Consider the following 12472-nt stretch of genomic DNA (forward strand, 5'->3'; position numbering starts at 1 on the left):
TATCTACTCTATCAAGAACCCTTCATGGTTTTGAACACCTCAATTAAATCTCCCTGCAAGCTTCCCTGCTCTAAGAAGAACAATCGCACTTTCTCCAGTATCTCCGCAAACGATTTCTATTTCTTTGAGGATGTGTTAGTGCTGCTGGGAGAGGCAACCTCTAACATTGGTCTTGTCCGAGTCCTACAAATACTGTAGCTCCTCTGCCCCTTAAACTGTCCTCACCACCTCGTCAGACAGTGCAGTCCCACCAGAATTTCCTCTGCCACACTGCCGGGCTCCCGCTTGATGACAGGAATCCCACCGAGATCCCACCCTGTACATCAAGTGAGCACCTAGAAGTCTCACCTCACCATGACTTTGCCCCAAAGAGGTAAATCTCATCCCTTCGTGATTTTAATATTGAGCTTAGCGTACACCTCCTCACACCAAAGGATTCAAACTCTGGCTGCTTTCCACCATTGTCCTCATAAGACTGTGATCGATAGAGTTTTGTTTGATAAGATAACCAGTGATTTGGAGCAAAGGCAGATATATGGAGTTAATGTGCAGATCAGCCATGACCTAACTGAATGGCAGAACAGCTCGAGTGGCTGAATTACATATAATTTATGGCACACAAACAGGTCATTCAGCCCAACAGGTCCATTATTTATGCACCACGCAAGCCGCCTTCCGCCTGTCTTCAACATAATCTTCAATTCCTTTCTCCCTCATGTGCTTATCCATCTTCCCCCCCAAATGCATCTATGCTATTCGCTTCAACTACAGTATTGAGTTCCACATTCTAACCACTCTCTGGGTAAAGAAGTTTCTCCTGAATTCCCTATTGGATTTATTAGAGACTATTTATATTTATGGTCCCTAATTTTGGATTCCCCACAAGTGGCAACATTTTCCTAACATCTATCCTGTCAAACCTTTTCATAATCTTAAAGACCTCTATCGGGTCACCCCTCGACCTTTTCTGGAAGAAAAGATCCCCAGCCTGTTCAATCTTTCCTGTTCCTGGCCTCCTACCGTTCCAAATTCCAAGTGTTCCTAGTGTTTAATGTGGACTCAGTGGGTCAGATTATGGCGTCAATGAATGAAATCGGGGTGGGGGCAGGTTTCTGTGATAGCCAATGGCCAGAATGCCATTCCACACCCCACACCCCAACCCCCCACAATAGGCAGTGAAGAGAAAACTCTACCCTAATATGTGAAGCTTGTCACACGTTGAGTGACTGGGAATTGTGTTCAGTGTATTCACAGAGATCTGGCAGCTCGCAACATCCTCCTGTCTGAAAACAACGTGGTGAAGATCTGCGACTTTGGCCTCGCCAGAGATATCTACAAGGATCCTGATTATGTGCGCAAGGGAAACGTAAGTTTAGGTCACAGACATGAAAGGTTAACTCTGTTTCTCTCTCCACAGATGCTGCCTGACCTGCTGAGTATGTCCAGCACTTTCTGTTTTTATTTCAGATTTCCAACATCTGCGCTATTTTGCTTTTATACTAGTGGTTGACTTTAACTGCCCTCTGAAGTAAGCTAGTGAGACCATTCAGTTTATCAAGTCACCAGCAGTTCAAGAAGGTTCACCACCACCTTCTAAGGGGTAACTAGGGATGCAGTAAATGCTGGCCTTTGCCACTGATGCACATATCCTAAGGCTGAACTCTGTACTTAACCTGTGCCGTACCTGCCCTAGGAGTGTTTGATGGGGTCAGTGCAGAGGGAGCTTTACACTGTATGTAACCTGCGTTGTACCCACCCCCCCCACCCCTTCCCTGAATTTTTTTTGGATTGCTCAGTAGTTTGGGGTACAATACCACTGATGAATTTTAGCAAATTTAAGATACCAATTAAACACCCAAAGGATTGTAACTCCTGATTTTTTACACTTTGTTCCAGGCTAGACTCCCGCTCAAGTGGATGGCTCCGGAGAGCATCTTCGATAAAGTCTATACCACTCAGAGTGATGTGTGGTCGTTCGGGGTCCTCCTATGGGAGATCTTTTCTCTGGGTGAGGAGAAATTACAGTTCCGGGTCTTGTCTAAATAAGGCCATCAATGAGCTCCTCATCACTTTACTGACTTCCTGTCTTGTTTCAGGTGTCTCCCCCTATCCAGGAGTCCAGATCAATGAGGAATTCTGCCAGAGACTGCGAGAAGGCACCAGGATGCGGGCTCCAGAATACGCTACAGCAGAAATGTAATGTCTCTGGAACCTCAGAATCATACAGGGGTTAAAAGGGTTAAATTACATGGACAGGTTGCATAGACGAGGCTGGTGTTCTATTGAGTAAAGAAGATTAAAGGATGATCTGGTTGAGCTATTTAAGATATTTAAAAGAATTGATAATGTAGATAGAGATAAACTATTTTCTCTGGTGGGATAAGTCCATAACAAGGGGACATAACCTATTCGAGCTGGCCATTCGAGCTCCCCCAAAAAGTTGTTAAGGCTCAGAATCAATTGGAAATTTCAAAACAGAGATCGATAGTTTTTTGTTAGGCAAGTGTATTCAGGGTTATGGAACTAAGGTGGGTAGGTTGTAACTTAACTCTATCAGCCACAGTCTAACTGAATGATGGAATAGGTTAGAGGGGTTAAATGGCCTCCTTCTGTTCATGTGTTTATGGAACCCAGCAGTCAGATTGTGTTACAATGTGGTTGCATTAACTGTCACGTAGAAGTATGGAGTCATCCAGCATCGAAGAAGGCCAATCAGCCCACTGTGGCTGTGCAGGCTCTTTGAAAAAGCTATCCAATTTGTCCCACTCCCTATTCTTTCCCCATACCCCTGCAATTCTTTCCCCTTCAATATATTTAATTCATTTTTGGAAGTTACTACTGTATCTGTTTCCACTGCCTTTTCATATATTCATTGCAGCACAGAAGGAAGCTCTTCAGCCCACCGAGTTCATGCCGGCTCTCTGTAGAGCGATCCCGTCAATCCCACTCCCCCATTTCCTCCCCGTAGCCCTGCAAGTTTATTTCCCTCAAGTTCTCATTCAATTTCCTTTTGAAATCATTCATTGTCTCCGCTTCTACCAGCTTTGTAGATGGCGAGTTCTGGGTCATTACCACTTGTTGCGTAAAGTTCTTCTTCACATCCCCCCTACATCTCTTGCCCAAAATATGTGTCCCCTAGTCCTTGTACCACCTGCTAATGGCAACAGCTTTTGTCTACTTTATCTAAACCTGTCATAATCTTGTACACTTCTATCAAATCTCTCCTCAATCTCCTTTGCTCCAAGGAGAACAACCCCAGCTTCTCCAACCTAACCTTGTAGCTAAAATCCCTCATCCTTGGAACAATTCTGGTAAAATCTCCTCCACACCATCTCAAAGACCCTCACATCCTTCCTAAAGTGTAGTGATCGGAAGCGCATTTCAGATCTGCCCTGCGAGTGTTTGATGGGACAGTGTAGAGGAAGCTTTACTCTGTATCTAAACTGTGCTGCACCTGCCCTGTGAGTGTTTGATTAGAGAGTGTAGAAGAAGCTTCACTTGTACCTAATCTGTTCTGTACCTGCCCTCTGAATCATGAAGTTGTGGGTTCAAGAACCACTCCAGGAACTTGAGCACAAAGTCTAGACTAACATTTCTCGTGCAGAATTGAGGGAGTGCTGCACTATTGCAGCGTTTTGCCTGTTATGCCCCCTCTGCCCTCTCAGGTGGAATAAAAGATCCTATGACACTATTTGAAGAGTTCTCCCCCAGTGTCTTGACTAATATTTAATTCCTCAACCTATGTCACTAAAACAGAACTGGTAATTAATCTCTCTGCTGTTTGAGGGAGCATGACTGCTGTGATTCCTACATTACAAAAATACAAAATAGCACTTAATTAGATGTGGAGGACTTTGGGTCATCTTGTAAAGTTGAGTGTATTCAAGACGGAAATCAATAGACTTTTGATACTAAAGAATCAAGAGCCATAAGGATAGGGTAGGAAAGTAGAGCTGAGGTAGATGATCAGCCATGTTCTTATTTAATGGCAGAGCAGGCTCATGTGCATATGGTTTACTCCTGCTCCTTATATTCTTATATAAAAGGTGCTATATAAATACAAGTTCTCACTTTGTGACTGAGTCCTACGAGCAAATTGCAGCTTCCTCATCTGAAAGTTGAAAACTCTGGAGTCCCTTAACAGTCAGGTTTCTTGGAAGGTCTTGACCCATCTGGCATTTGGCTGACAAGTGAATTCATTATTTTGGCAGCTATCGTATAATGCTGGGCAGCTGGCAAGGGGAGCCGAAAGACAGGCCAACCTTCTCTGATCTGGTGGAGCTCCTGGGAGATCTCTTGCAAGCCAATGTCCAACAGGTAGGTCACCTGAGATGACTGCACCTGACTCAGCTCAATGAACAACACATTTGTTGAGTATTTTGAATACAGCAGTTTGATATGGCACACGCTCGAACAGGGGCAGGTCAACAGGATTCTTCCTAACAAAACTTCAGTCAAGGGACTGAATTTATACCCAATATCTGTTCTCATTGGGCTTTGTCCCAATTACCTCCAATCCTAAAGCCTAAACTCTCACCAAGTACCATTCAGCAGAATTGAAGTACCTCACCCAAATTGCCACGCTTCCCATGTGAGGCAGGCCATTGAGTGTTGGCAAAGTGTCAAGCATGGGGCCCAAGAGACCTGAGCTCAGTCCTGTCCCCAACCAAAATCCATTTCTGCCTCTTCTGCAGGATTTGCTGGGCAGTGATCAGGAGCTTGTGTTTCCTCTTGGGGAAATTGCTAAACTCATGAGGCATGACATGTGGGAAGTGGGACAAACAGGTGACATTGCTCTCCACCACTGTAACTGTTTACAGCTATGGCTCAGTGACTAGCAATCTGACCTCTAAATCAGAAGATAATGGGTTCGTCCTATTCCAGAGACTTGAGCACAAAATCTAGGCTGACATTCTCAGTGCAGTAAATGCTGGCCTTGCAAGTGATGCCCACATCCTGAAACCTGGGATCATCCTGGTTTGTTTAGCTCAGTACTGCACTGGGTGGGGCATTTACAAGCTGAACCTTTGAAGGATCTTCTAATCATTTTCTTATAATGTCACTGCACCTCTGCAGAGGTCATCCAAGATCCTCAGGAATTCTCGCACCATCTATCCAAACAAGCTGGAACCCAGTAAAAGGGACAGACTCATAACTTTTTATTTGCTAATTGCATTTACATCCTTTCCTCCTGACTTTTCCAGGAGAGCACAAAACCTGAGGGAATACTGCATCGTTAGAAGTGCTGTCTTTCATGTCAGACATTGAACCCTGTCTGGCCTTTCAGGTGGACAGTGAAGGTCCAACAGCCACTATTTTGAGGAAGAGCATGGGAGTTCTCCCTGGTCTCCTGGGCAAATATTTATCCCTCAACCAACATCATCAAAACAGATTATCTGGTCATTGTCATACTGCTGTTTGTGGGATCTTGCTGTGTGCAAATTGACTGCCACGTTTCCTATATTACAACAGTGACTACACTTCAAAAGTACTCTACTTGCTGTAAAGTGCTTTGGGAAATCCTGAGGTTGTCAGAGGCGCTATATAAATACAAGTCTGTCTTTTATTTTAGGATGGGAAAGACTACATTCCTCTCAGTATGTTGCATTGCACAGAAGATGACTTGGGCTTTTCCCAGCCTCATTCAAGCATGCCTCCTGGAGATGATAAAGGGTCTGAATCGAGATTACGATGTGACAGTATAGGACCAAGGTAAGAGGTGTCACTTGGGCTGACTCACACGGCCCAGATTTCAGGCAATTCCTTTTTAGAGCTCCAGGAGAGATGGCATTTAATTTGAAATAAAAACAAGAAATGCTGGAAATACTCAACAGGTCTGGCAGCATCTGTGGAGAGAGAAGCAGAGTTAACATTTCAGGTCAGTGACTTCCCTATCCCGCCCAGATCCCACCCCAAGCTACCCCAAGACTCCCAGACTTCAAGACTCCCACCACTACAACACCCCCCCGACCCACACAGTAGTGCCATACCATGAGACTGCTCCCTCTTCAGTACCAACAGACCCAGTACCATCCCCAGGACTCCCAAACCCCAGGAAACGCCGTACCCCACCACAACATTGCCACACCCATAGCTGCTGCATAACCTCACAACACAGCCTCCTCCAATGCAACACACACCCACCCTCCAACACTGCTATACATGCACTCGCTACTGGGGCTACACACTCACTTGTGTAGTTTGTGTTGGAATTTCATATTGGAATCCTAGTTGTGTTGAGGGTGAGTAATGGATTGCGGGTTGTGTTGAGGGTGAGTAATGGAGTGCGGGTTGAGGGTGGGTAATGGAGTGCGGCTTGTGTTGAGGGTGGGTAATGGAGTACGGGTTGAGGGTGTGTAATGGAGTTCGGGTTGTGTTGAGGGTGGGTAATGGAGTGCGGGTTGTGCTGAGGGTGAGTAATGGAGTGCGGGTTGAGGGTGTGTAATGGAGTTCGGGTTGTGTTGAGGGTGAGTAATGGATTGCGGGTTGTGTTGAGGGTGAGTAATGGAGTGCGGGTTGAGGGTGGGTAATGGAGTGCGGCTTGTGTTGAGGGTGGGTAATGGAGTACGGGTTGAGGGTGTGTAATGGAGTTCGGGTTGTGTTGAGGGTGGGTAATGGAGTGCGGGTTGTGTTGAGGGTGGGTGATGGAGTGCGGGTTGTGTTGAGGGTGTTTAATGAAGTGTAGGTTGTGTTGAGGGTGGGAAATGGAATGCGGGTTGTGTTGAGGGTGGGTAATGGAGTGCGGGTTGTGCTGAGGGTGCGTAATGGAGTGCGGGTTGTGTTGAGGGTGGGTGATGGAGTGCGGGTTGTGTTGAGGGTGGGTGATGGAGTGCGGGTTGTGTTGATGGTGGATGATGGAGTGCGGGTTGTGTTGAGGGTGGGTGATGGAGTGCGGGTTGTGTTGAGGGTGGGTAATGGAGTGCGGGTTGTGCTGAGGGTGGGTAATGGAGTGCGGGTTGTGTTGAGGGTGGGTAATGGAGTGCGGGTTGTGCTGAGGGTGGGTAATGGAGTGCGGGTTGTGCTGAGGGTGCGTAATGGAGTGCGGGTTGTGTTGAGGGTGGGTGATGGAGTGCGGGTTGTGTTGAGGGTGGGTGATGGAGTGCGGGTTGTGTTGAGGGTGGATGATGGAGTGCGGGTTGTGTTGAGGGTGGGTGATGGAGTGCGGGTTGTGTTGAGGGTGGGTGATGGAGTGCGGGTTGTGTTGAGGGTGGGTGATGGAGTGCGGGTTGTGTTGATGGTGGATGATGGAGTGCGGGTTGTGTTGAGGGTGGGTGATGGAGTGCGGGTTGTGTTGAGGGTGGATGATGGAGTGCGGGTTGTGTTGAGGGTGGGTGATGGAGTGCGGGTTGTGTTGAGGGTGGGTAATGGAGTGCGGGTTGTGCTGAGGGTGGGTAATGGAGTGCGGGTTGTGTTGAGGGTGGGTAATGGAGTGCGGGTTGTGCTGAGGGTGGGTAATGGAATGCGGGTTGTGCTGAGGGTGGGTAATGGAGTGCGGGTTGTGCTGAGGGTGCGTAATGGAGTGCGGGTTGTGTTGAGGGTGAGTAATGGAGTGCGGGTTGTGTTGAGGGTGGGTAATGGAATGCGGGTTGAGGGTGGGTAATGGAGTGCGGGTTGTGCTGAGGGTGGGTAATGGAGTGCAGGTTGTGTTGAGGGTGGGTGATGGAGTGCGGGTTGTGTTGATGGTGGATGATGGAGTGCGGGTTGTGTTGAGGGTGAGTGATGGAGTGTGGGTTGTGTTGAGGGTGGGTAATGGAGTGCAGGTTGTGTGGAGGGCGGGTAATGGAGTGCGGGTTGTGTTGAGGGTGGATAATGGAATGCGGGTTGTGCTGAGGGTGCGTAATGGAGTCCGGGTTGTGCTGAGGGTGGGTAATCAAGTGCGGGTTGAGGGTGGGTAATGCAGTGTGGGTTGTGTTGAGGGCGGGTAATGGAGTGCGGGTTGAGGGTGGGTAATGGGGTGTGGGATGTGTTGAGGGTGAGTAATGGATTGTGGGCTGTGTTGAGGGTGGGTAATGGAGTGCGGGTTGTGTTGAGGGTGGGTAATGGAGTGCGGGTTGTGTTGAGAGCGGGTAATTTAGTTTAGTTTAGTTTAGAGATACAGCACTGAAACAGGCCCTTCGGCCCACCGAGTCTGTGCCGACCCTCAACCACCCATTTATACTAATCCTACACTAATTCCATATTCCTACCACATCCCCACTTGTCCCTATATTTCCCTACCATCTAACTATACTAGGAGCAATTGCTAATGGCCAATTTACCTATCAACCTGCAAGTCTTTGGCATGTGGGAGGAAACCGGAGCACCCGGAGGAAACCCACGCAGACACAGGGAGAACTTGCAAACTCCACACAGGTAGTACCCAGAATTGAACACGGGTTGCTGGAGCTGTGAGGCTGCAGTACTAACCACTGCGCCACTGTGCGGGTTGTGTTGAGGGTGGGTAATGGAGTGCGAGTTGAGGGTGTGTAATGCAGTGTGGGTTGTGCTGAGGGTGGATAATGGAGTGCGGATTGTGTTGAGGGTGGGTAATGGAGTGTGGGTTGTGTTGAGGGTGGGTAATGGAGTGCGGGTTGTGTTGAGGGTGGGTAATGGAGTGGGAGTTGAGGATGGGTAATGGAGTGCGGGTTGTGTTGAGGGTAGATATTGGAGTGCGGGTTGAGGGTGGGTAATGGAGTGCGTGTTGTGTTGAGGGTGAGTAATGGAGTGCGGGTTGTGTTGAGGGTGGGTAATAGAGTGTGGGTTGTGTTGAGAGTGGATATTGGAGTGCGGGTTGTGTTGAGGGTGGATAATGGAGTGCGGGTTGTGTTGAGGGTGGGTAATGGAGTGCGGGTTGTGTTGAGGGTGGGTAATAGAGTGTGGGTTGTGTTGAGAGTGGATATTGGAGTGCGGGTTGAGGGTGGGTAATGGAGTGCGGGTTGTGTTGAGGGCGGGTAATGGAGTGCGGGTTGTGTTGAGGGTGGGTAATAGAGTGTGGGTTGTGTTGAGAGTGGATATTGGAGTGCGGGTTGAGGGTGGGTAATGGAGTGCGGGTTGTGTTGAGGGCGGGTAATGGAGTGCGGGTTGTGTTGAGGGTGGGTAATAGAGTGTGGGTTGTGTTGAGAGTGGATATTGGAGTGCGGGTTGAGGATGGGTAATGGAGTGCAGGTTGTGTTGAGGGCGGGTAATGGAGTGCGGGTTGTGTTGAGGATGGGTAATAGAGTGTGGGTTGTGTTGAGAGTAGATATTGGAGTGCGGGTTGAGGATGGGTAATGGAGTGCGGGTTGTGTTGAGGATGGGTAATGGAGTGCGAGTTGTGTTGAGGATGGGTAATAGAGTGTGGGTTGTGTTGAGAGTAGATATTGGAGTGCGGGTTGAGGATGGGTAATGGAGTGCGGGTTGTGTTGAGGATGGGTAATAGAGTGTGGGTTGTGTTGAGAGTAGATATTGGAGTGCGGGTTGAGGATGGGTAATGGAGTGCGGGTTGTGTTGAGGATGGGTAATGGAGTGCGAGTTGTGTTGAGGGTGGATATTGGTGTGCGGGTTGAGGGTGGGTAATGGAGTGCGGGTTGTGTTGAGGGTGTGTAATGGAGTGCAGGTTGTGTTGAGGGTGGTAATGGAGTGCGGGTTGTGTTGAGGGTGGGTAATGGAGTGCGGGTTGTGTTGAGGGTGGGTAATGGAGTGCGGGTTGTGTTGAGGGTGGGTAATGGAGTGTGTGTTGTGTTCAGATTTCATATTGGTGTACGGGCTGGGTTGACCCTGTCTCACTGGAATATATTTCTTTACAGATACTATAACTGTGTCTCTATTCCCGGACATATAAGTGGGGAGCATCAGATTAAGTGCCCATCAAGGGTAAAAACATTTGAAGATGTCCCACTGGAACAGACAGTGAAGCCCATGCAAAATGTGAGTAACCCATGTCTCCCAAATCTAGGTTAATGCTTCAGCCCTTTATAACTCCTTCTCTCCTACTGCTGTCTCGTTGCTTCCTGTATCTTCTTGCTACTGCACCTGTTCTGGTCTTGAGGAGCATGGACCCTGACCTATAGGACCCTGAATGTGACTTGATGTGAGTCTATGTATATTGGCTTCTTCTAGTGACTAGGGCTGCACACCCACACAGAGAGAATAAAGATGGAAGCTTACAAGGAGAAGCATGTTAGAATGCTGGATCAAATGCAAAATACAGTGGATGCTGGAAATCTGAAACAAAAACAGTAAGTGCTAGAAATACTCAGCAGGTCTGGCAGCATCTGTGGAGAGAAAAACAGCGTAAAAGTTTCATGTCGATGACCTTTTATCAACATCGACCTGAAACATTAACTCTCTTTTTCTCTCCTCAGCTGCTGCTTGACCTGCTGAGTATTTCCAGCATTTTCTCTTTTTGTTTTAGAATGCAGAATCGTGTGCTGTCTCTTTTTTGGTGACAACCAAACTAAACGTGATGTCAGAAGTGGCAGATTTCATTGAAAATTTGAAAGTTTAGGACATTGCAGACATGTTGGGAGCAGAGGTTTAGCAGCCTGAGTGATTCACATCCTCTCTTTACACGACATTTGTTGGAGTAGTGGTGTATTGACAGATTCTGGCACTGCAGTTGATGTGCTGCAAGGAGAATTTAGAGGCAAACTGGAAAGATTTTAAAGGATCATGGCAAGATTATCTACTGGCTACAGAACTTGCTAAGAAGCCAAAGACAGTCTCGATAGCTACCCTCAGAGCTGTAATGGGTCAGGCGTGCAAAAAGAGGTTGAGAATGCTTGGAATGAGTGAGCTGGATAATTGACAAATTAACTGAACATTTTGCACCTGCAAGGAATGTTTTGTATGACAAATACATTTTTCATAGTGCCAGCCAGCTGCTGAATAAGAGTGTTGACCATTTTGTGGTCCGGTTGAGACAGTTAGTTGAGCCCTGCAAGTTTGGTAGCTACTTGACGAGATGCTGAGAGATAGGCTGGTGCTAGGCTGTTGAGATAAACAGGCTCAAGCCAGATTGTTTAGAGAGCAGAATACAGTTTGTGATCTCAAGAAGGCTAACGCAGTCCTTGAAGTTAGTGAGGATGCTCATCGACAACTCAAAGTTGTTGGAGGGCAAGAAGAGCTGTGCTACAGCCATATCATGTTACCTTCCAAGCCCAAGGCGAGGTCAGCAGGCTCCTCAAAGCAAACTTAAGAAGTGAAGAAATGTCAGCAAAAGAAATCACACAGCTACAAGTCCACACAAAAGCCACAAGGATTCCAACACGTGTCCCAATATGGAGGAAGTCATGGAAAAGGATGAGAAAAATGTCCAGCATATGGAAAAATCTGCAGGAAATGTGACAAGGTGAACCATTTCCAGGTTGTCTGCAGAAGAAAAGCTCCAGCACTACAAGTACAGGATGATAATGACATGTAAGACTCAGAGGATGAGACATATGCTATGGAGGAAGTCAGAGCTCTCCACATTCATGATAAGGAAAGAAATTGACCACACCATTATTTTATAGCAATCAAGTGTTAGAGTGCCAAGTTGATACAGGAGCAACATGCCAGAAACTGAACCCGACCAGCCACATAAATACTGTGGCTACAAGAGCAGGTCAGAGACTATGAATCCTGCGGTGAGTAACTCACCTCCTGACTCCCCAGTGCCTGTCCACCATCTACAAGGCACAAGTCAGGAATACTTTTCAATTGCCTGGATGGGTGCAGCTCCAACACACTCAAGAAGTTTGACACTATCCAGGAAAAAGCAGCCCGCTTGACTGGCACCCCATTCACCATGTTCAACATACACTCCCTTCATCACTGACACGCAGTGGCAGCAGTGTGTACCATCTGCACTCAACAACACACCAAGGCTCCTTCAACAGCACGTTCCAAACCCATGACCTCTACTATCTAGAAGGACAAGGGCAGCAGATGCATGGGAACACCACCACCTGCAAGTTCCCCTCCAAGCCACACGCCATCCTGACTTGGAACTATATTGCTGTTCCTGCACTGTCGCTGGGTCAAAATCCTGGAACTCCCTTCCTAACAGCACTGTGGGTGTACTAAGGACTGCAGCGATTTAAGAAGGCAGCTCACCACCACCTTCTCAAGGGCAATTAGAGATGGGGAATAAATGCTGGCCTGGACAGCGATGCCCACAATCCATGAACGAATAAAACAAAATCATCTCGTTCAAGCAGTTGTGTGAGATTGACAAGACAAGACACCCAATGCTTAGACTTAGCAAGACAAAGATTGGAGTTTATGATGGAACTGCTATTCCTGTAAGAGCAGAGTGTGATCTTTCCTGCAACATGAGGATCGTGCACACAAGGTCACTTTCAAGGTAGTGGTTGTGCAACAGATGCCTCTTCTGTCAAGCAAGGCATTATTTCAGTGGGGATTGATTACCACAAACATCCGACAGACTTTGAACGTAATTAACTAGATGGGAGTAGAGAAGACTACACATAGGAACATAGGAAATAGGAGCAGGAGAAGGCTATTTGGCCTG

At 47.5% G+C, this 12472-nt stretch overlaps 1 protein-coding gene across 2 annotated transcripts in view; it reads left to right on the forward strand.

Annotated features, from left to right (window-relative positions):
* Positions 1–12472, forward strand: part of flt4 (fms related receptor tyrosine kinase 4) — a 262662-nt gene that overhangs the window by 227478 nt on the left and 22712 nt on the right. For both annotated transcript variants that reach the window (XM_068044014.1, XM_068044013.1), the window contains 6 exons: positions 1244–1366; positions 1897–2008; positions 2097–2196; positions 4212–4317; positions 5573–5712; positions 9765–9885. In XM_068044014.1, the coding sequence (XP_067900115.1) occupies positions 1244–1366; positions 1897–2008; positions 2097–2196; positions 4212–4317; positions 5573–5712; positions 9765–9885 (702 nt within the window). The remainder of the gene's footprint in view (positions 1–1243; positions 1367–1896; positions 2009–2096; positions 2197–4211; positions 4318–5572; positions 5713–9764; positions 9886–12472) is intronic.

The sequence above is a fragment of the Heterodontus francisci genome, chromosome 12 (genome assembly GCF_036365525.1).
Source record: "Heterodontus francisci isolate sHetFra1 chromosome 12, sHetFra1.hap1, whole genome shotgun sequence".
NCBI classification, from domain to species: domain Eukaryota; kingdom Metazoa; phylum Chordata; class Chondrichthyes; order Heterodontiformes; family Heterodontidae; genus Heterodontus; species Heterodontus francisci.